Genomic DNA, 24,581 nt, shown 5'->3' with positions numbered 1-24,581 from the left:
TCTGCTGAGTCCCCAGACTGCCAAGGGGCCTCTTTAAACCCCTAAGGGGCAGCGGAGGAGGGCACTGGTGTTTTTGCACCTGTTACCAGTAGCCTCCAGTCCAGCTGGAAAGGTGGTGGGTGCTGGGCCTGTCCCAGGGTGCCACCTCTGACCCCCTCAGGGCCCGTGCAGCACTGAGTCTGTGAGAAAGGCCACGGGCAGGAAGCTTTCAGAGACACATTTGCTCTTTTTTTTTTTTTTTTTTAATACAGTTTCAATTCAAGGACTTCCGCTATCGCCTCTGGCCCGCGGGCAGAGGCGCCTTTCTGCCAGTAGGTGGCAGTAGGGGCCGCCGCAAGCAGGAACAGGGACAAAATCCCCGTTCCTGCGAGGGTGTGCGTGTGGCCGCTCTGCCTGACGTTGCACAAGAAGGGAGAACACGCAAAGGCACCGAGGTGAGCGCCATGTGCAGACACAGGCAGAGATTAGGGCCGCACGGCGAAGAATGCCAAGGACCGCACGGAGTCACCGAAGGCTGGAAGCAGCCAGGAAGGATCGCTCCCGAGCGCCTTCAGCTGGATGGAGTCTGGCCTTGCAGACACCTGCATCCGGACCTCCGGCCTCCACCACCAGGACACTGTGGTTCTGGTGAAGCCGCCTGGATCCAGGGACTTGGTGTCTGGGCAGCCCTAGGAAACTAGCACAGGTAGCCACAAAAGCAGGGGAAGCCAAGCCCTCAGATCTCCCCCTCCTGAGTCCTCCCGTTCACCCCTCTCAGGCTTGTTTGGTTTTGTTTTTAAATGAAGTGTATAATATTTACCACCTTCTCCCTTCGACCCGGTTTTCCTGTTCCTTCTCAGATCCTGCAGGAGCGAACGGTAGGGGCGAGGACCCCCTATTCACTAAGGCCCTGGGTAGGACTCAAGCTTGCTCTCCCTAGACTTCCCCCGTGTTCCTAACGTGGTTCATGTTGAGTCTGCGATTTGTTTCCTGCAGGCTCAGTGCCTGGGGGCCTCCAAGGTCATACCACGAGAGACTGTTGTATCTCAAATGGTTTTTTCCCAAGAGTTGGAAGGCTCAGGAGACCAGTAAACATTGGCTCCTGATGACAAGGAAGAATACGGAAACTGAGAGCCAAGACAGGAGCTGGAGGGAGATTCCGGAGGGAGTTGGGGATGTGGAGGGAAGTCAGTGCCAGGAGCCCCCCCGCCCCATCGGCAGGAGCCTGAGTCAAGCTCACATACAGAGCTGACCTTGAAGAAGGCAGCCATCAAGCTGGCCTCTGAGGCCAGGAGTCATTGTAAAGCTAGGAGCCAACAACAAAAAATGTACCCTAGCCTAGCCAGCTGTCCCTCCATCACTAACTCCAGTTCCCTTAGCTAATCCTTAAACAGTGGCTTAACACTGTTGGATTTAAAACTGATCCTGGGGTGACCTCTGATCGCGGACGGATGGCTTGCCTCGTACTCTGAAAGCCTGTGTTAGTGCGGGAATCACTTGTGGGTACCACGGGGCCAGACTCACTCACACATCTTAGACATAATATCCGGTCAGTGGCTTAAGAGGGCCAAGCACCTCTGGAGATAAAGGGTCCTATTTTGCTCTTCCTGAAATCTCTCCATTTCTTACCATTGTGGCCACCACTAGGGCGGAAGGAAACCGCATTCTGGTTGAACGCCTTACAAGCCCAAGGCAGTGGTTTGACTCTCCTCCTTGGCTCTCACTAAAATCTATCACAAACCCTCTGGCAGATGGGGATTCTAGCTCTCTGCTGAGAAGCAACAGAACTGCCCGTTTCAAATCAACACCCCTCGCAGCATCCAATCTGGCTCAGACAGGAGGGATTAAAGGCCCCGATACTCTCCGCAGAAGTCTTTCAGCTCCATGCCAGCGGAGCCCGGTCCACAAAGGCAGCTTCTTCTGCCAGAAAGTTCCAGTGGGTTTTCTAAGACCCCTGTGACCTAATTTAAAGTGTTTTTCTTCTTTTTCTCATACATAATGCTACGATAAGCTGTTAATTCAATCATTTTCACTTCTCTGCCACCCTTCATCCCGTGATCAAAGAGTCTTATTAGCCACCCTCAACACACATTAAATAATCAAGCTGTCCACCAGCTGCACAGGAGAGCCTTAATCTCCAGTGCAGGCCTGGCTAAGAAATGGCTTAACTGTTTCTTCTCCTTGGCCCACAGCTATTTTGGTACTTCAAACAGCCGTCTTGCAGAGACACCTATCAGGATGAAAGTACCTATCAGCGAGAGGATGTTAATAGGGAAAGTGTAAAAAAGAAAAGCGTATATAACCAACTTCTGTGTTTCCAACTTCTGTGTTTCCAACTTCTGTGTTACAACAAACGCGATCACGCTATCCCCCACTTACCCATCGGCTCCCTGCCAATCATCCCCGTAACAATTCTCAGCTGGGTTTTGTTGGGGGTCCCTCTTTCCCTTGATACAAAATTGCATTGTACCTCAGGCAGAGAAGCTGCCCTAGGAACTCGAGTACCAACGACAGCATCAGCCTTAGAATGCCCGAGACTGTTCGCAAAGTCGAATCGAGCTCTTACGAGCACTGCATGATTGCCCTGCATGCATCTTTGGTCACTGGATAAAATCATCTTCAGAAACACACCCCTCCCCCACCTCCTCGATTTGAGTATTGGCAAATGAATCAGTCTGGAACTTTCTAGAGGGAAGGGGAATGGCCTTTTCACCTTTTTAAAGATTTTGTTTATTTGACAGAGACCGCTCATGCAGGCAGGGGGAGAAGCAGGCTCCCCACTGAGCAAGAAGCCTGGTGCAGGACTTGATCCCAGGATCGTGACCTGAACAGAAGGCAGATATTTAACTGACGGAGTCACCCAGACACTCCAGAATGGCCTTTAAAGCAGGCAGGATGACAACTAGGAACACGGAACCTGAACCCAGTGCTTTCTAAGAGTGACGGAACAATCAGCTGCCTTTTAAGGTAAACTATGATTTCAATTTCGCGTCAAATCACAGCAGGAAGCAGGATAGCCAACCTCATTAATGCATGTATCACGTGGGTGGACCCTTCAAGGGAAATGTCGCATGTTACCTGCTGTGCAAACATTAGCTGGTTTAAATGGTGTGTATTTTTAAAGGGATATAGGCAGTATTCTATATCAGTATACAAATAACAGCACTGGGGAATTAGGGATATCTACTAGAAGAGAAACACTGTATCTTAAAGGAGAAGAAAAGAGTACAAGAGAAACAAAACTATGTCTCTTACAATTCTAACCATAATGTCCCCACAGAAGCCTCCAACTGCCCTTCAAGAAAGGACGCCTTTGATGAAGAGGATTCTTACTAGGTCCAGCGGAAGGTGAGACCAAGGTTTTCCTTTCTCCTGCTTATCTTTTCCGTTCGCTCCTTCACAGTAGAGAGGCACATGGCGATAGTGAGGGGACCGCAATGAGCTCCACCCTCTCAGAACTGGAAGAGCATGCAAAATAGAAAATAAAAACCTCCAGCGTGAAAACACACCCTGGAATTAGAAGTTCATGGTGCAGAACTTTCTAGATGTCTTGCCAAAAAATTTATGTTTAAATACTGTGCGGGTTTAGGATAGAGGAAGAGGGGATGACACAGCAAAATCTGGGGAGAGAGCTGGAGCTGCTCTGGTGAAACCTCCTCTTATCGGAAGTCCACAGCATTTAGAGGAAGCCACAGCAGGCCGGAGCTGGAGGGGGTCATAGAGCGACTGAAGGATCCATTTTATGGATGAGAAAGCGGAGGCCCTGAAGGGGAGATCAGTTCAAGATCAGGGATAAATGAGAGGCAGAGAGAGCCCCAGAACCCAGGTGCTTGCTTCTGCGGAATTAAGTTATGGCGCGCTGGGTTCTGCAGCAGGGATGGGGCTACGTGAAAACACTCGACTCGCGGGGATCCACGAGGTCTCCATTACTGACAGGGAGACGTCATCTGTCTTCCCATTCCCCCGGCCCCTCCTGCGCATACAGTGTGTGTACAGGATGTGCCCTGCGGCGACACACTAACATTGAAACAGACGCGAGGACGCAACCCCTTCCATTAAGCCTGATGCTACAGATTTTAAAGACCTTAAATAATGCCGCTTTTCTTAATTTGTTTTTGTCCGGAAAATAGTGATTTTGACAGAAATTTACTTAAATTAACATTTAGTTATTCTGAATGGATGATTACATAAATTGAGTACATATTAAATATTCTCATAAAAAAAAAGTATTGACGGATGGAACCCACATACACCAAAACGCTTGGGTGGGATCCTCAATACTTTGGAAGATGTGCTGGTATCAAAGGTGTGAGAACATTGGTGCTCGAACATTGACAGCCAGAAGCTTACACCCACTGTTGCCAACGTAACTCCCCTGGCCCCTTCCCTCATCGGGTCCATGTCTCGCTTTACAAGGAACAGGATTCCAACCACATGGCCGGGAGACCCGGACACACAACCAGTGCCCAAGCCATAGGGACAGGTGCTCACGGGGCTGGGTTTCGGGAGAAGAGCACCAGGAGTGGGAGTCCAGTTTCCACCCTGCCCTTTGCCAGCTGTGAGAACTGGCCGAAGGGAGCGTCCATGTCCTTACCCGGGTGAACGGAGACCACCGGAACCCCCACCTGGCCTGGAGCCACTCGTGTCCAGAAAGCAAACCCGGGGATAGTGGTTGGAGGCACAGGGGAGGCGCTCAGTTGTCCCTCGTTACTGTTCAAGACCCCGTGCTCTCCAGCAGCACCGAACTGTTCCCCTTACAACATTCTTGAATTTTCACCTTCGAAAGTGACACATAAACCACCACACAGGTCTCTTCACCCCCATCTGTCTGTGTCCTCTTCTGTCTTAACTGCATGTTACCGTGTGTGATTTGGGCCAAGCCTTGAACTTCTGAGTCTAATTTCTGTCTGGCAAAGGCAGTGTGGTCCCTAATGCAAGCAGCGCAGCTCGGTCATTAAGAGCGGGCTTGGGGCGAGGTTCGGAGGGTTGGAACCCCAGCTCTGATCTCTGACCGGTTACTTGTTGCCTGGTCTGGGGCAAGTGGATAATCGCACGCGTGTCCCTTTCCTTTCTGTAAAATGGAGCTCCGGCGGCTTCGTAGCGGGTTGTGGGGGATTAAATGGCTTAAGACAAAGTATTTAGGACACTGCTCAGCTTGCAGGAAACATGGAAAAATGCTAAATAGCTTATCGTAAGTAGCTACAAAATAAGATTAGGCTCGATCAGCTTTTCTCCCCAAGCCTGGTGAGAATTTCTGTTGCCTTGTCTGCGCTGCTGTGGGACTCCCCTGGCTTCCCATGCCTGTGAACCGTGAGCAGCCCCGTGCTGGGAAGGCTGGGCAAGAGGACCACCACCACTGCCTCCTTCAGTTCTCAACTCCCTGCTTCCATCATTCCTAACTGCTGCTCAAAGTGCTTTCAATTCTCTGCCAGTCAGTACTGGGGCTCTTCCCAGCTCTTCTGGAGGAAGCATGAACTTTTTATGAAAAGTCTGGCTTCTCCATGTCCAAGAAAGGCACAGAAACACCATAAAATGAGACACCGGTAAAAGGACAGAAGCAGTTTTCTTAACAAATGAAATGGAGAATACCAAGGAGGAGCAATCAAAATGACTAACGACAAGCTTTCCAGCAAAGGAGCAGGGGTAATCCATAGGGTAACTGGGATCAGTAGGGCCATTTAACTACCCTGTGATCTTCTGTTCCTCTGGGGAGGGTCACATGCTCCTGGTTGGTGCCAATCTGTTTTTTTAAAGACACAAGGAGCATGAACTCTTAGCTCATGAAGATCAGATTTCATTTAGTTTTTCAAATTTGCCATGGGACCAAAAAATTACTGTAAGTTTTTTCCTATTTAATTCCCTGCCTTCTTGGTTGTACAGAGGAACCAACTCTTCTGTAAGGATTTTAAAGTGCACCATAACTTATTTTAAAAAGTGGGGGCACTGTGGGGAGGAGGGTTGCCCAGTGGAAAAAAAATTCTGTTGGTGCTACAACCAGGATATTCAGGGGTTATTTAAAAAAAGTCCTTTCACAAGGATGGTTGTGGGGAGAGGGCTTCTATTCTCTATAAGGGGTCAAGGAAAGCCAATCTGAGATGTTTGGGCTGAGACTGAAGGACGTAATGGAGCAAGCTTGGGACAGCTAAGAAGGTGTATTTTCAGACAGTAAAGGCACATGCAAAGGTCCTGAGGCAGAGGCACAGTTGGTTATGGGAGGAATACCACGGTCACTGTGGTTGGAACAGTATGGTTAAGGAAGACAGAGGCAGGGAAAGGAGGGCAGAAAACAGTGGCAGTGTAGATCAGACCATGCAGGGCCTTGAGGACATTGGAGCTTACTCCAGGAGAGGTGAGAAGGTGCTGGAGGGCTCTGTGATAACTAGTAGCATTTTTGGTGACCAAGGTCCTGTAGAGTATGCTTGAGGGAACAGAGGGCTGGGCTGGGGCATGGAGGGGAGTGGTGGTGTGTGGTCAGGAGACACACCCAGTGGGGTTCCTGACATGGAGTTTGCACACTTAGGCTCGGCACAACTTAAAAGAGTAGAAAACCTGAAATCCACACTTGGTATCTCTTGTGAGTTTTTGTGTGGGTATACAGAGATGCGGACAATGTGCGTGGGACGGATTTTGTAGGGAAACACCCCTTCTCCTCTCTCATAGCTTAGTCCGTCACACATCCTTTAGACGTCATCTAATAATTGACTTAAGTCACCGGGGACAACTTGGCAGGCGGTCAAGGGCGTTCACGGACATGATCATTCCTGATCCTCCAAGTGGCCCCGTAAGCTTGGCATTATTTCCCTCCTTTGGCAAACAGGGACACACAGAGAGGTGCCTGCCCAGGTCACGCCCCCGGTTGGTGACAACTGAGGGAGACGGCCAAGATTCTTTGGTGCTGACCTCTGGTTCTTGCCACAGCCCCGTTCTGGGCCTCTTAAGCTACCAATTTACCAAGGAAGTAACACAGAATTCCAGAAGATTCACGCACACAGCAGATACACTGGAGTCACAGAAGACATTACCATGGAGAAGCCCCATTTCACCTCACAATTCGGGGATCTGTTCTCTTCTTACCTAGAGGGATTTAGCTTCTTAGCCTACATACTCTCTTGTGGAATGTTCTGCATGAACTGTGTGAAAACATGGCTTGTGGAAATCTCCCCCGTGGTGCTAGTGATGGAGGGTCATGGTTTCTTTTAAAACCCCAGCCTGCCTGGCCTCACAGAACCCAGTCTTGCGTAAACTGTGGCCCCGGGCCCATCCGTAAACCAGAAGGAAGGGGGAAGAAACTAAAATTACTTACTAAATAGACATCCAGCACGGAGGCATTATCGTCCTGCGCTTCCAGAGCGTTCGGCTCAGAAGTCAAGTAGATGGTCCCCTCTTCCAAGGTAAATGTTGAACTGGAAGGTATCCCTTTACTGGAAAAACAAAGAAGAAAAATGAGTGCGTGGCCTCCAGCCCCAGCCCAAGATCCATGGAAACCTCCAAGTTGTGGATAAAGACGTGGAGTTCAGGAAAGCTTTTTGGGATTAAAAAATGATTTTGAGAGTTCAGAGGCAATACGGTCCTACCTGGAGATGGTTTAAGGAATTCGGTTATACTAGTTGTGTATCTCCCTGTCTGCTTCCCTGCATGGGACACTTACTTATACTTCAGAGAAGGGATCTGTGGGTCTCCGGCCTCGTGAGGGTGGAGGGCTGTCACCCAGAGGCCCACCGGTCAGCTCTTTCAGCAGTGGGTTCCTGCTGCTTGGGTTTGCCACTTAGAGTACGCATGTTTTGCTGGTTTACAAAGATAACCTTGTGCACGATCAGTACTGGTTTCTCTCTCTGTACTCTTCTCTTTTCCTTTCAGGCACAAAACGTCCAATTCTATAGCAGCTGTCCAACTTAAATGTGCATCAGAATCCCTTTACAGATTTCTTGGGTTATTAAACCATCAGCTTTCAAGGGATGCTTCTCTGAGAACACTGTGTGCCGATGACCATGGCTCAAGTCGTTTTCTCGATCAAAAGTAATGAGGTAGTGACGGGCTTTAATTGGCTTTTGCTTCTCAACAACTACAATGTCACCTACCTACCAAAGAGGAATTACTTATCTACTTAAACATCAAAGCTAGAAATAAGGTGGTCAGAAAATAGATAAGTGTGGGATGACTTCTGATTTTTATTCCTGGGGTTTTTTTTTTTTTTTTTTTTGCTCATATTTTATTTTTATCTAAGTAAAAAATCCCTAAATGCTGCTGGGTTATTTTCTGAATATATCATTTATTCGATGAAGTTCAGAACTCCGTTTTCAAGATTGAGGTATAACCAAGAATATACTGGAAGTGATTTTTCTTTTTCTTTAAGCTATATGCCCAAAGTGGGGCTTGAACTCACGATCCCAAGATCAAGAGTTGCCCACTCTGTTGAGCCAGTCAGACATCCCTGGAAGTGATTTTGCTTAAAAAATTCTTAATTTTTTCATACTACATGTGGTGTAAAATACAGCTAAAAGTCCTCTTCCTTTTTCTGCCATCCTGTTGTGATCCCAAGTCACTCCCCCAGAAGTAAATCCATTATGTACATATTTTTCAGTCTAATATTTATCTTCTATTTTGGGTAACCATGAGTAAGCTAGCATGATTTAGAAAAAAAATGAGGGTATTCTTTGGGATTTACCAATTATTTTAGCTAAAATACACTGTGATTACAGAAGACAAACACTGGACTTCCTCAGCATTCTATGGTCAAATTTGATCAAAATCAAACTTTACTTGTATTGCTTTTCACAAGAAAATACTTTCCTATCTCAACAGCATAGTCTGAGCATTATTTGGGGGATGACAATGACTTATATCCAGGTTCTGTAAAGAACTCTTAGAACAATAAAAGGACAAATCACCCAATTAAAAAATGAGTAAAGGATCTGGAGAGTCCTGCAAAGAAGAACTACAAATGCGAGTAAGTGTATGAAAAGATGCTACACATCATTCATTCGAAGGGGAACTCAAATAAAAACTCTGGGGAGCTTCCCCTTCTCGCCCCCCGAGCTGCTGTCCTAAAGACAGGGGAGAGGAGGAGCCGAGGAAGACTGGGGAAGGGGGCAGCAGCTTTCGGAAACAGTCTGGTGGATCCTTAAAACTACGAACCCCAGCAATTCTACTCCTAGGTGTAGATCCAAGAAAAATGAAGACGTGCCTGCACTGAAGCTTGCCCACGAATGTTCCCAGTCACATTCTTCAGAATAGTCCCATAGTATTAATAACCCAACTGTCCACTAGTTGGTGAACGGGTAAGTAACTCCTGCAATGGAATATGATTTGGCAATAAGAAATAATGAGGTACTGATATGGCCAACAACATGGCTCAATCTTGGAAAATGTTTGTGCTCCATGAAAGAAGCTGGTCATCAAGACCACATATTATGTGATTTCACTGATGTGAAATGTAGAGAAGAGGCCAATTTAGAGCGACGGAAGGCACATGGTGGCTAGGGGTGGGGGTGAGCGGGGGAGGACTAGGGAGTTACTGCTCCTGGGTGTGGAGTTTCTTTCTGGGCTACTGAAAATGTTCTAAAATTAGTTTTTAGCAATATCCAACTTGGTGAGTAGACTAAAGCCACAGAAGTGTCTCCTTTGGGTCAGTTTTAGAGACTGTGAAATATCTTAAGTAAAAATATTTCATGAAGCACCTAAGGGCCATGGTTTTAAAATTATTCTCCAGGGCGCCTGGGTGGCTCAGTGGGTTAAGCCGCTGCCTTCGGCTCAGGTCATGATCTCAGGGTCCTGGGATCGAGTCCCGCATCGGGCTCTCTGCTTGGCAGGGAGCCTGCTTCCTCCTCTCTCTCTCTCTGCCTGCCTCTCCATCTACTTGTGATTTCTCTCTGTCAAATAAATAAATAAAATCTTAAAAAAAAAAAACAAAAAAACAAAAAACTATTCTCCGCCACAGTACCAGAAATATCAGAAATGGAGAGAATAGTTTAGGTCGCATTGCAGAGCTGTTTTGAGTAGATTCCAGTCGTTCAAAAAATATGTTTTTCTTAATAGAGAAAAAACATTCCAGTTGACCTGGCAACACTCAGAATTGGGCTCTGAGCTCCCGCACTGCGGGGTGAACAGACCATGTGTGCAGGTGCGTGGAAGCCCGGGGAACCGTCTACGGTGTCACAGGACCAGCTGGTGTGGCACAGGTACGGGGCCTCCCTCCAGGGCACCCACCGCTCTCTGGCCTTTTCTGTTTAAATCATCTCTCCCTGTCCCCGCACCCCTCCTTGGATTTGTCCCCCCAACACGTCTGCTTCACAGATGAGGGATCTGAAGACCAGGCAGGGAGGCGCAGGGACTTGCCTAAGGTCACACAGCCATTGAGTAGAGTTTAGGATCTGAATCCTGTTTTCCAATCAAGCACCCTTTCTAGGGCCAGCTAGCGGACATTTGAGAAATCTGCCATTGTAGAAACCAAGGCAGCAAAGGCCGAGGGGCCTAGGAACTCGGAAATAATCCCTGGATCCAGCAAAAACGAAGGCAGTAGACCGTGCTGGATGTGGCTGCCGAGATCTCGGTGCGAGGAGAGTAAAGATGGCCAGAACGGTTTGGGGGAAACTAGGCAGAATATGCTTTACAAATAAGTATTACTTTTCTTCCTTAAAAAGTTAAAAATAGAATTACCTTGTGATCCAGCAACCCCATTTCTGGGTATATACCCCCAAAGAAGAAAAGCAGTCCGAGGTATTTGTTTACCCAAACTGTTTGTCTCCCCCGCCCCTGAAGCCCCATTCATATCTTAAAGTCCTAATGCTCAGTACTCCATCTGGAAACAAGGCCTTTAAAGAGGTAATTAAGGTTAAATGAGATCATTGGGAGAGGCTCCAATCCAGTATGACTGGTGCCCTTAAAAGAATGGTGCAGCCTCTTTGGAGAACAGTGTGGAGATTCCTCAAGAAATTAAAAATAGAACTTCCCTATGACCCTGCAATTGCACTCCTGGGTATTTACCCCAAAGATACAGATGTTGTGAAAAGAAGGGCCATCTGGACCCCAATGTTCATAGCAGCAATGGCCACAGTAGCCAAACTATGGAAAGAACCAAGATGCCCTTCAGCGGACGAATGGATAAGGAAGATGTGGTCCATATACACTATGGAGTATGATGCCTCCATCAGAAAGGACGAATACCCAACTTTTGTAGCAACATGGACGGGACTGGAAGAGATTATGCTGAGTGAAGTAAGTCAAGCAGAGAGAGTCAATTATCATATGGTTTCACTTATTTGTGGAGCATAACAAATAGCATGGAGGACAAGGGGTGTTAGGAGAAGGGAGTTGGGGGAAATTGGAAGGGGAGGTGAATTATGAGAGACTATGGACTCTGAAAAACAATCTGAGGGGTCTGAAGTGGCGGGAGTGTGGGAGGTTGGGGTACCATGTGGTGGGTATTATAGAGGGCACGGATTGCATGGAGCACTGGGTGTGGTGCAAAAATAATGAATACTGTTTTTCTGAAAGTAAATAAATTGAAAAAAAAAAAAAAAGAAAAGAATGGGAGGGGGGAATGCCTGCGTGGTTCATTTGGTCACGCATCCGACTCTCTGTTTCAGCTCAGGTCATGATCTCGGGGTGCTGAGATCGAGCCCCACACTGGGCTCTGTGCTCAATGTGGAGTCTGCTTCTCCTACTCCCTCTGTTGCTCCCCCCTGCTCCCCCTCATAAACAAATACAATACTTTAAGGGTTTTGGACAAAGACATGAACAAAGATGGGGTGAAGACAGGGGAGAAGACAGCCAAGGAGGGAGGCCTCAGGAGAAACCAACCCTGCCTCCTCCTTGATCTTGGACTCGTGGCCCCAGAACAGGGAGATAACACGTTGCTGTTGTTCAAGTGGCTTCGTCTCTGGCACGTCCTTAGGGCCGCCTTAGCAGAGGGACACACCCACATCCACAGCCTCACTCCCGGTGGCCAAGGGGGGGAAGCAGCCGGGATCCCCACTGACGGATGAGCAGATACACAGAACTGACGCGCACAACGCAGCACTATTCAGCCTTAGAAAGGAAGCCAGTTCCGCCACACGTTAACGACAGACTCTGGAGGACTTTGTGCTACGTGGAATCAGCCAGACCTTAAAGGACAAATTCTGTGTAATTCTACTTCCATCAAATTCACAGAGGCAGACACGGGAATGAATGGAGGTTGCCAGGGGCAGAGGGTGGGGGATGGGGGCAGAGTTTCAGTTCTGTGAGATGAAGCGTCCTGGAGCCCCCGGAGCTCAATTGCACAATAATGTGAGTGCACATGACACTATCAAACTGTACACTTACGAACGGTGAAAGTGGGAATTTTGTTTTGTTTTAAGAGAGAGCAAGCAAGAGCAGGGGGGAGGGGAAGACTCCCCACTGAGCAGAGAGCCGGATGCGGGGCTTGATCCCAGGACCCTGGGATCAGGACCTGAGCCAAAGGCAGAGGCTTTACCAACTGAGCCACCCAGGCACCCCTGTTAATATGAATTTTACCACAATAAAAAGAGAATAGTATTGGGGAGTGCTGTGAAGTGTGTAAACCTGGCGATTCACAGACCTGTACCCCTGGGGCTAATAATACATTATATGTTAATAAAAAATAAAAAAAAATTAAAAGAACAGTATTGAACAATCATTATTTAAGCTTCTAACATTTTAATGAAAAGAAATGACCTATGAAAGAACTCAGTAATCTCTAGGACTATAGCCCTGTGCCAGTCCTCAGGCACGGATCCGGACTCGCATCCAGTGTATTCCGGATACCTGACACGAACACGTCTTGGCGCAGAGGGAGAGCTACAGAACCCGTTCGCGCATCTGACAATACCGTGAGTGAGACCAGAGCACAGAGATGGCCGGTCCCTTCCCTGCAAGAGAGCGTGTTTTAGGAAAACAAGTGCCCGGGCGGCGAGAGGCTCCCAGGGGCGGGCATGAACTCTGGCTCTTCTGGGTTGCGGCGCTACTGGAGACTGTCCTCACCCTGCCCGGAGCTCCGGGTTCCCACACAGAAAGTGAGGATAGTATCAAACCTGCAGAGTGGCTGGAGACATTAATGGATGCACATCACGACCCCCACTCATGTGCCTGCGGTCTAGGTGCTAGGATGGAGCAAAGACCTTACACAGCGCGGGGCAGATGACGAGAGAAACACTCCGAGCGCGGAGGAGAGCCACGAGCGAGCGAGTGACACGGGGCATCTGTAAACTGCGAACTCCCCTTGCTCTGCTGCTACAGTTTTAAGGATCTCAGGCACGAGTCCGACACCAGGGGGCACAGGTATGTCCCCTTCTACTTCAGGGGGCACTGGCCTGCTCTCCGAGGTGCCCCGCCGCAGTGCCCCCCGCTCCCCGGTTGCTCTCTCTCCGGGTCACACGCTGCCTGTGCAGTCAGGTCTCCGCTTCCCCAACCCCCTGGAAAGGCTGGGAGTGAGTGGGTGGGCAGAGCTGCCTGTTGCACAACTGCTTTTCAGTCACTTGCCTTGCAAGTCCTGTGGGTTTGTTTGGGGCTTCGGCTGGAACCGATAAGAATAATTCACTTTTACATTCTGTTACATTCTTAGCAAAGGGACTAGTAAAGGTTATACACACCGCTGAAGGTCATAGCTTTATCTTTCCTTTTTTTTTTTTTTTTTTTAAATTTTATTTGTCAGAGAGAGAGAGCACAAGCAGGGGGAGCAGCAGACAAACGGAGAAGCAGGCTCGCCTCTGAGCAAGGAGCCCGATGTGGGACTCAATCCCAGGACTCTGGGATCATGACCTGCTGAAGGCAGCCCCTTAACTGACTGAGCCACCCAGGCGTCCGAAAGCTGTACCTTTCCTAATCAAGAAGTGCCTCACATAAAACAAAGTATTTGTGATTAAAAACCTTTTTATTATTTACTTGAATGTATATGTGAGTGTCCCTTGCTACTTAAAATTAATGAAATGTAAATATTAAACGAATACGGACATAATGAAAGAAGAAACCATCCAACCCACGGAATGCATCTGCAGCAAAGTCCTCCCTCCTTGAAGATGCTTCAAGCAGTCAAGTTTAGATTGGTTCTAAAAAGGATTTTCACTTAAATGTTGGCGCCACTGATCAATTCCATGTTTGTTTCTCTTCTGTTCTGATGTAGGGGGGCTCTGGGGGGGATATACTCAGTCCCGTTACTGTACTGTTTCCTGGGCAGAGGCCTATCTGGAACCCATTTCTAATTTGATTTTTTTCCGGATTCCCTTATCGGGGTCACTGTAAGTGAGAGCATCCCTCTTGGGCCCAGTGCCCTCCAAACCCAGCCACCGTGTCCGAGGGCCGGCCACTCCTCCTCCTCGCAGCTTGGGAAGATCCATTTCTAGAAGCAACATTACATGACTAGGTTTGAGTGTCTGGCTTCCTGGGGCGCCTGGGTGGCTCAGTGGGTCGGGGCCTCTGCCTTCGGCTCAGGTCATGATCTCAGGGTCCTGGGATCGAGCCCCGCATCGGGCTCTCTGTTCGCCGAGAGAAAGCCTGCTTTCCCCTCTCCCACCTGGCTTCCTCTCTGCCTACTTGTGATCTCTGTCAAATAAATAAATAAAATCTTAAAACAAAACTATCCTCTCACTGCCTTGAGGTTTTTCTATCCAAGTAATAAAAATCTATCCCACGGTAACGATGAAAAGCAACGACCCCTGTCCTGCCCCCCCCCCCCCCCCCGATCCCACCCCAGGGGGCAGCTTCTCTAGGGAGGGCTCTCTCCTTAGCATTTCTGATGCTTCCTTCCAGATCTTCAGAGGAATTAGGGAATAAAAGATATTCTCCACCTAGAGCATCATTTACTGGTTCCATCAGGAGGACATGACCCTCCCCCACACTGTACTTTCTTCCAGCGTTTGCTATTTATATTTCATTTAGTTTGTAACGAATAATACACTTGACCTTTTCTATTCCACCAGCCATATACCGGATATCTTACATTTCCTGTATCGTTTCGTCTCTGTCCCTGCGTTCCTCTCACTTGGTATTAGACCCACTTAAAAAAAAAACAAACTTTCTTTTATCTCTGCTTTGTCACGGCTGTTAATATTTATATTCTGTCTTGTAGCGATAACCACATTTTTCCTGCCTTGTCCATGGACTGATTCTAAAATGAGAAAAGTGATACAGGGGATTTGTATTATGATGACTATGTAAAGACTGGAAATGCCCGGCCACCGGGGAGGGAGCGCTCTAGTCCCCTCTCTGGATTCAAAGCCATGGTTGCTGGGCCATACAGAGAAAAATGTTCCCAACAGGATTAAATGGAATCTTTCTTCTCTCTCTCTGTTTTTTAACGTTTTGCTTAAATTCCCCATGTGTTAGGCTGTTCCACGCTGGGGGGCTTTTGCCCTTTAGACATGGACTGCCATCGGGATTAAACACAGAGAGCGTGGACAGGACGGAGGCTTAGAGAACGCTCTGCCCTCCAATGATTCGTTACTAGTCTGGGCAAGTCCTGACCACGAGCTCCTGCTTCTTCATGCAGAAATAGGAATGACAGGCCCTGCCCTGCTCATCTCCGAGGGCCACTGGGAGAGCCAAGGCAGGTGATGCAGATGAGAGCGAATGACCACAGACACGCTGTCCCGGGCAAATGACAGGAGCAGCACCAGGGCTGTTCCCTCTGGGGCTCTTGTCTCTGGGTGGGAATGGGGCTTGGACAGTGGCTGCTTGCACAGACTGGTTTCTCCCAATGTTCTGCAAAAAATTCCTTTTCTGCTATTTTCACTTTAGTTACCAGAATGTTCACTGACAAGAAGAGTGGACAGGAAAACTCTACGAGTGCAGAAAACCCACAAGCATAGCCTCATCTCTTTCAAAGGCTGCAAATCCTTGTCCAGCCCCAGAGACCCAGGCTTCCCCGGGGTTGGGGGGTGGGGCGGTGCGCTCATTCCTGCCTGGATCAGACACCTCCGAGGTGATGGGCAAGCCCACAGCACGTGCCTCTCTCAAGACAGCACACTCTGGCCGCAGTGGGGCGGTGGGTGGGTAGGTGGGGGCTGAGGCGGCTACAGGGTGTGGAATTCTGAAGCCTGGGCACTGGGGTTCCTACTTGCAGCCCCGAGAGTGTCCACACGCAGCAAATCTCACGCCGGGGGGCCAGGACAGAGCCTCTTGTTCTCCTGGTGAGCTCCTTGGCTGCGTGGACAGGCAAGTGTGCGAAATGCCCCAGGGCGGCCCTGAGAAGTGGGAAGGCCTAGGTCACGGTCACTGCCTCCTGACTGCAGCACCAGACACCTTCCTAACCTGCCCTGCCGGCCTGCGGGCTCTCGGTGGCAGGATCTGCTGCTTGGGCTCGGTCTGGGCTCCTTTGCAGCCAGGACCACAGGACCACAGCTGTAGCTGTCCACTCTCCTGCGCTCTGCCCTCCTGCTATTTTTAGACGAGGAGGCTGCCTGTTCCTCCCAGAGGCAGGCAGAGTGGCAGTCCCTCTTCTGGGACTCTATGCACAGCTGGCTGCCTGCGGTCTCCGCAGGCACGACGTGAACGACCGGGGCACGATGCCCACAGCAGACACGGCACACACAGCAGCACTGGGACCGGCCAGTGAAGACCAAGGCCAACTCCTGTGCTGCTGGGTGCAGGCGTGGTGGGAACAGGAAGCCGGCGGGGGTGGGCTCTGAGAATCCAGGGTGGCAGTGTGTGAGAGAGTGTGTGTGTGTGTGTGTGTGTGTGTGTGAGAGTGTGTGTGTGTGTGTCTCTTTCTCTGTTGGGAGAAATCTCTTCCGAAAAGGAACCCTCCTCCAAGCTCAGGGGCCTTTCCCACCAGGCACCTCTAGGAGATTTATTTTTCTTTCCAGCACTCTCCCACGCACAGGCTTCCCGGTGGCATTGACAGTGATGTCTATACCGGGCGGACTACCATACACGCTCGTACTTCATTTAGTCGGGAACTGTAACCCTGTGAGGTTGGGGCTCGTCCTATTTATTTGTAACGTGGGTACTAAGGCTAACTCCTTGAACCCCAGGTAATACGTGGTGGCCCCTGGATGTGGCCCAGGTGGACAGCTGGAGCCATGCCCTCCCCACACCGCCTCCAGAGCGCCAACCACGGCAGAGAAGGAGCGCTCTGCCAGGTGTCTAAGACAGTCGTGCAACCATGCTTCAACCATGAGACAACAGACATCTACGGATCCCTTTCTAAATGGCCAATCTATTACCAGACCTCAGTCTTGTTCGGCTTAGGTGGGCATATAAAGACATTAAAGAACAGCCGCAGAACACAGCTTACTCCAGGCACAGCAATTATTTTGAGACGGATCACGGACCACATGAGAAAGCCAAGACTGTTCAGCTTCCGGAAGAAAACGAAGGAGAATGTCTCCATGACCTCGGGGGTCCTGACCATGAAGGGGCAGAAAGAAATTTCTGATGTGATGGGAATGTTCTTATCCTGGTCTGGGTGACTGTTACTTGTGTGTACACGTCTGTCAAAATTCGTGGAACCACACACTTGAGACCTGTGAGTGTTAGCATATACATAGGTCAATAATGAACATTCCGCATCAACGGCATCTGCTTTTTTACTAACTGAACTATAAATCGTTCCTCCAGATGTATCCCGAGTGCCTGGCCTGCTGTGGGTACTGCGCTCAAACACAAAGCTAAGTCGGGGAATCATTCATGCCCTGCTGGGTCACTGACCTAGAGTCTCTGAAAAAAGTAGGAGACGGTGAACAAACACATGAAAACACGTTCATCATCATGAACCATCAGGGAGATTCAAATCAAAACCACATTGAGATACCACCTCACGCCAGTCAGAATGGCCAAAATCAATAAGACAGGAAACAATGTGTGTTGGAGAGGATGTGGAGAAAGGGGAGCCCTCTTACACTGTTGGTGGGAATGCAAGTTGGTGCAGCCACTTTGGGAAACTGTGTGGAGATTTCTCCAAAAATTAAAAATAGAGCTTCCCTATGACCCTGCAATTGCACTACTGGGAATTTGTGCCAAAGACACAGATGTAGTGAAAAAAAGGGCTATCTGTACCCCAATGCTCATAGCAGCAATGGCCACAATAGGCAAACTGTGGAAGGAGCCAAGATGCCCTTCAACAGACTAATGGATAAATAAGATGTGGTCCATATATATGATGGAGAATTAAGCCTCCATCAGAAAGGATGGATACCCAACTTTTCTATCAGCATGGACGGGGACTGGAAGAGATGATGCTGAGTGAAATAAGTCAAGCAGAGAGAGTCCATGATCATATGGTTTCACTTACTTGCGGAGCGTAAGAAATAACATGGAGGACATTAGGAGAAGGAAGGGAAAAATGAAGGGGGAGGGAATCAGGGAGGGGGAGACGAACCAGGAGAGACTGTGGACCCGGAAATAAACTGAGGGTATTAGAAGGCAGGGTGTCGAGGGGTCGGGGGGGGGTGGGTTGGCCCTATGATGGCTATTAAGGAGCGCACGGGCTGCACGGAGCCTGGGTGCTATACACAGACAACGAATCATGGGAGACTGCATGAAAAACTAATGACGTACTGTATGGTGACTAACAACATAATAAAAAAAAAGAAAAAAAGAAAAAAGTGGGAGAAATACACGATGAAAGCTAAAAAGAGGTGAATAAGTACATATATCATTACTGTAAAACATAAAACCAAAAAAATCTTGACAAAGTAACTTCTCTGGGACTTTACAACACCAAATCTCTTAGGCTCTCTTGGAAAACATGTTTTCTGTCCATATCTGGCAGACCTTAGTGTCAGAATTCATTCTCTTCCCAGAGTGCTTATCCATGCAGTTGACAGATAATATATTTAAGTAGGTCCCCGAGGTAATAAGGCTTAGGGGGGCAAGACGAATTCTAATACGAGCAGCTCACAGAACATCCCTGGCTAAGTGGCGTGCGCGGAACGCGAGATGACTGTTCCCTCCAGCTAGTAAGGCATCACAAAGGCAACAGGAATTTGGGGGGGGGGTCTCTTAAATCCCCGGGGACTCATGACTCATGACCTCCATGGCAGGGAGAAGCAGTATGGTGTGTGGAAGAATGAGCCAGAACAAGAGGCAGGGCAGCTAAGCTTTGGTACCAACTCAGCACTTAGAAGCCGTGTGCGCTGTGGGGACACACGGGCTAAGGAGTTAGGTGAGGCATCTAACCTCCCTGGGCTCCACCTCCTCCCGTAAACATCAGGGCTTTGAATCTGTCACAGTTCTTCTAGCTTCCCAAAGCTTAGATTCCCTGTGCCCAGCTGGCCCTCTCTCAACTTCCCCAGAAAGCTGAAGTTTGAGATCAGAGGAGCTTATCAGAAATGCTGAAATGGAAATGCCTTTTGCTGTGTCAGCTCACGGGACCAGTCAGAGAAAATGGCCAGGAGAGAATTCGTTCCCAACCTCAGCACCACATACCGCACCTCGGTGACATAAGTCCTACAGACGGAGGTTGGCGGCCCCTCTGCCACCTCTTTATGCTTCCTTACTATAGGATTGGACCAAAAAAAAAAAAAAAAAAAAAATCCAGGAAAGCAAAGCATTATTATTCAGCGATGGTGTTACAGGTTGTATCATGTCCCCTAAAACTTGTCTGTGAAGTACAAGCCCCACATCCCGTACCTCAGAACGTGACCTTATTTAGGCAAATGGTCACCGCAGATATAATGAGGCTGTGTTCAGACTAGAGGAGGGCGGGCTCCAATCCAGCGTAGCCCATGGCCAGGTGGGCACACATGGGGAACAGCAGAGACCGGGGTGATGCTTGTCTAAGCCAAGGAATGCCAAACACCTCAAACCGCCAGGTGACAAGGTGGGACAGATTCTCCCTCACAGGCTTGGGAAGGAGGTGACACTACAGACACGGCGGGCTTCTGGCCTCCGGAAGCATGAGACGATACAGTTCTGTGTGGGACTTAGTTATGATCCTAGCAAAGCCACGCAGGGGCCATCAATGCGGAGAGGAAACCCTGCCCGGAAGCAGGCCGGCTCGCCGGCGCACACTCTCCCTTCCCTCAGCCCCTCGCACCAGTACCGGAACCTTCAGGAAATGAGTCTTCTGGGGACCTGAGAAAAGGACCTTTCCTGTTCTCTGTTGAACATTGCAATTTCTCACTTGAATAAAGGCAAGGCCCTTCTTCAGTAAAAATCCCCCAAACATTCATTGAGGCTTTCTTCTTTTCCAGAAATCATTAGAAAACACGTGTGTCTTAGCTTTCAGACTTGACTTGGGTCCTCCTTGAACTGCTGTGCTAAAAATGCTGAGGGCTGAAGAGACCTGCCAGCAGCATTTAGTCAACACCCAAATTACTACCAAGTCTGTGGAAGGTGCTGGAAAAAAAAAATTCTATGAGAACAGATTACAAGGCAGCTTTGCTTTTTGCAGATGTAATTATGGCTGTTCAGGGCTATCAGAAAACTGTAAGCAGAATTGATTTTCAGTGTGGCTGGTGGCTTCAAAGAGGTTCTGAATGACAAGACATCTCTTATACGTGGTGAGGCCAAAGCCAAACTAATTATAAACTGTGATCTGAATAACTGGAAAATGTGCTGTAAACTACCTGCCTCTGCTGGCCAGGTCTGCACCCTGTCCCGAGTCATTAAATACATAAGCAGTGTAGGGGGAGTGAGACTGAAAAGCTCCCCAGTGGGCAAACAGCTGGCGGTGCCTGGCTGGGACGATCGGGGACACAGCACCGGCGACTCGGAGAATGACTGGGACTTATTCTGGTTTTCCAGTCACAGCTCACTTTAATCTCAGGCAGGGACCCTTTCGCCCCAAGACCTATCCCATAGTTTAAGGAAGAAACAAGATGCTTTGTAAACAAGGTCAGTTTACATGCTTAAGTAGGGATTCTCAAACTTTACTCTGCATTAGGAACAGGCCCAGGAAGTGACATTTTAAAGAATCGTTTCTGAAGTAGGTGGCTCCAACACACACCTTATGAAATACTGGCTAACAGACACTGAGAGAGAAACACTGCAGGATCTCACTTCTATGCGGGGTCTTGAAAAGTCAGATGCAGAGAAACAGCAGAACGGTGGTTACTAGGGGCGGGGAGGCACGTTGGGCAAAGATACAAAGTTGCAGTTACGTGGGATGAGTAAGTCTAGAGATGGAAGATACACCATGATGAACTCCGTGGACACTACCCTATGGTGTCCTGGCCACGGGCTGAGAGTGACTTTCAGGTTCTCTCACAACACACACACACACACACGGTAACACACACACACACACGGTAATACAACCTTATAGTCATAAGATAAGTTCTGAGGATGTAATGTTTGGTGACTCTTGTTAACAATACATTATATTGTTAACATTGCAGATCTGGAAGTTACTAAGAGAGTAAACCTTAAAAAAAAAAAAACCTCCCCCAAACCAAACCAACCAGTAAAAAACAAACAAACCAACCAACCCCAAACAAACAAAAGGAGAGAGACACAAAACAGTCCCTTCCTTCCAGAGCCCATCTCTAGTCAAGGAAACATACAAGCTAACATGTAGTAAAGGAGAACCCAACTCCTGGTCTCAATCAAACAAAGTAACAATGTGCGGATGGGTAAGTTAGCTACCTTGATCAAAGTAATCATTTCACTATGTACACATATCATAAGCACAATTTTTATTAAATACAGATTCAAAGTGCAAAAGAGTTCTAGGGGAGCAGTAATCACGCGTGCAAAGACCAGGAAGAAGGACAATAATTTCCTCACCTATTTAGCAGATAAAACTTCGCAGAGTTGCATGTGTCCTCTTTCCTAGGTAACGTTTTTGAACAAAGTACTTTGCAGGAACCTGTCCTGGGCAATTCAGAATTAGCACATTAGGCCGTGATAAAGAAATACTAAAATCTCAAAACAAGGGAGAAAGAAATACTGGCGCAGAAGGAAGATAAGGATTGATGTGCAGCCCAGAAAAGGGGGTGAGGTGCTTCTGTGAATGGCCAAGGACCAGAACGATCGGCTCGGGGAGCGTGGGCACGGACACGGGCGAGGATGCTGGTCCCTACCGAAGGCCCTGACTGTGCCTTCGGGGTTCAGTGTGGGCTGTGCTCCACGCCCAGAGGGGCTGGCAGGGTGGCTCTGTGGGCTGCACCTGCCTGGTGTTTGGAGCCCTGAATACTGGGGTCAGATGTGCAGCCACGCACCCCGCATCGCACACGATAAATTCCACCTTCCAGAAACGCACGCATAAGCCAACCAAGAAGTGATCCGGCACTTTGCAGAACCCACAAAACATGCTAGCCATTATTTTACACCATTCACACACCTGCCTTTTTATTACATGCGAATGTGGCCCGCCGTATGTAAAAACAAATACGTTTATAAGCCGCCACAGAAATGATACCCTTCCCCACGTAGTCCAGCGACTCTGAGAGACCTCAATGGCCCATTTTTGAGGTCAGATTTAAACTCAACTTATTTCAGGGGCTCCTGCGAGGCTCGGATGGTTAAGCATCTGCCTTTGGCTCGGGTCATGATCTCCAGGTTCTGGGATCGAGCCCGGCATCGGGCTCCCATTTCAGTGGGGAGCCTGCTTCTCCCTCTGCCTTGCCCCCTGCTGTCCTTGCTCTGTCTCTCTCCCTTTCAAATAAATAAATAAAATCTTAAAAACAAACAAACAAAAAAACAACTTATTTTGGATAATGCCCATCTCTCATATGGATGTCTAAATCCTGTTTACATGGAACTTCTCACTGGTGACGCATGAAAATGCTCTCAACCTAAAAGTCACTTCGATGCATCTGTTCTAGTGCCTCGGAGTTGATTAGGAGAAGGAACTGGAAAACTCTAGTTCCTTCCTCAGGGAGTCCCCTGCTAATGAACCACTGTTACTCAGCTGGGACTCCAGTAACTACCCACATGAAGTGGCCAACGTAACTTCCCGTATTTACCGTAAGTTGCCATGAATGAGTCACGTGCAAGTGTCTGCCGTGCTCCCTGCCCTTGAAAGGTACCTATCAATGTCCTCTTTTCCACTAAAACTGGAGGTGCCTCAACTTACGTCATCACGGTCTCCCTGTCTCTGGTTATAGAAGGGCATCTGTGAGACTTCAGTAAAGTGACTCTGACCAAGCTGTCATTTGTATTTAATACATTCCAGCTATTACTAGTCTTATCATTGTAGAGGATAATGAAGAAACAGTTTAGGGACTTCGGTGTGCCAAAAGCAGTGGCACACTGAGAAGTGTGCAACAACCAGCATTCTGGGAAAAACATCATATGCATAGAAATAAGCACGCATACACATGGATATATACCATACATTTCACTAACAAAGAAAGTGTAGCACACAATTTACAAATGACGTGCAGTCATTTTTACTGTAACGTCCATATAAGGGATTGTCACAGGACGCTTTTGTTGATTTTTGTTTAACTCTGGCATCCATAGCCAACCCACACTTGTGAACGATGATGCACAGCCCCGTTAGACTGGTTCGTATTTTCCTTTACATGAATAAGACAGAAACGAAATAAAGATGTGTCTGGGTTTCACTCATTTGGTTTTTTCTTTCTTTCTTTTTTTTTTTTTTTTTAAGATTTTATTTATTTGACAGAGAGAGATCACAAGTAGGCAGAGAGGCAGAGAGAGAGGGGGAAGCAGGCTCCTTGCTGAGCAGAGAGCCCGATGCGGGACTTGATCCCAGGACCCTGAGATCATGACCTGAGCAGAAGGCAGCGGCTTAACCCACTGAGCCACCCAGGCGCCCCTTCACTCATTTGTTAAGGACAGGAGCTGCAACTGTCCTGAATGGGAAATGGTCTTCGAACACTGGTAGGCTACTCCCTCCATCTTTTGTGCTATCTACAATGCGATGGCACTGCCTACCGCAGGCTTTTAAGTTAAAAACAACAACAAAAAAACCAGACCATCAACAAAACTGTCCTTCTAACTCTGACTTACAGTGCCTGACACCCGCTGTGGAGGGAGTGCCCCAACTTCAAGCAGCCAGTGTGATGTCATTGAAGCTGGATAGGACGGCACAGCCCCACGCCATCAGACAGGATTTCCACCTGATGCAAACCATGTATCCAAGCTCCCTCATGAGCAAATAATACATAGGAAGTAAAGTAACTAAGAAGCGTGACCACTGAGGCCCACCTTCAGAAAACTGTAACTCCTGTAGTCATCTTTTGTCATTTAATTTCCAGTAATGGCTGGGTTGACACCTGCCTCGCAAAATTTGACCAATGGACTTTCACAGTCCCAGCGCCGCCTCACAACGGGAAGAAGAAAACATTAGGAGCAATTCTTTGTACGACCTCCTGGAGTGGCCACATCCATTGGACTCACTCTTGCTTCTGGCAAAATGTTACTTACTTCCGTGAGCCACAGAGCCCAGAGGGACAGCACAAGGCACTCAAATTCCGATGTCCACGTGTAATTTCTTAAATCCGCGCACATTAAAATTACATGGTGATATCCCATTACATGGATATTTTGACTTTGAAGAGTTAGAGCTCATTGTCTTCAACTCCCAAAACTGAAAACCAAGAAGCAGCCTATAACTTTCACGCATGGAAGATAATATATATTAAGGAAAGAAAATCCACAACATTTGGATGAATACAAGTTCATCTGTCTTGGTATTAACAAGCTACTTTGTCTTACCAAAGCGCTGCCTCCTGTTGTGGGAAAGATGATCTCAG

The 24,581-nt window shown here is 48.3% G+C and overlaps 1 protein-coding gene and 1 long non-coding RNA gene across 18 annotated transcripts in view; one reads left to right on the top strand and one right to left on the bottom strand.

The window, feature by feature from the left end:
* Positions 1-14,551, top strand: part of LOC309846984 — a 318,364-nt gene extending 303,813 nt beyond the window's left edge. For 9 of the 11 annotated variants that reach the window (XR_014302226.1, XR_014302227.1, XR_014302228.1 and 6 more), the window contains 5 exons: positions 2,721-2,946; positions 3,260-3,327; positions 7,837-9,257; positions 10,015-10,157; positions 10,970-12,691. This is a non-coding gene — a long non-coding RNA (uncharacterized lncRNA). Of the gene's footprint in view, positions 1-2,720; positions 2,947-3,259; positions 3,328-7,836; positions 9,258-10,014; positions 10,158-10,969; positions 12,692-13,076; positions 13,258-13,630 lie in introns of those variants that run through there. The other 2 variants (XR_014302225.1, XR_014302233.1) reach the window with 2 other exon arrangements.
* The window catches only part of PIP5K1B (phosphatidylinositol-4-phosphate 5-kinase type 1 beta), a 293,599-nt gene that overhangs the window by 15,936 nt on the left and 253,082 nt on the right, over positions 1-24,581 (bottom strand). For all 7 annotated transcript variants that reach the window (XM_082696658.1, XM_082696655.1, XM_082696656.1 and 4 more), the window contains one exon: positions 7,283-7,400. In XM_082696658.1, coding sequence (XP_082552784.1) covers positions 7,283-7,400 — 118 coding nt within the window. The remainder of the gene's footprint in view (positions 1-7,282; positions 7,401-24,581) is intronic.

Source organism: Mustela nivalis (genome assembly GCF_964662115.1).
Source record: "Mustela nivalis genome assembly, chromosome: 13".
Lineage (NCBI taxonomy): Eukaryota > Metazoa > Chordata > Mammalia > Carnivora > Mustelidae > Mustela > Mustela nivalis.
This window is presented reverse-complemented; position numbering and strand designations above follow the sequence as displayed.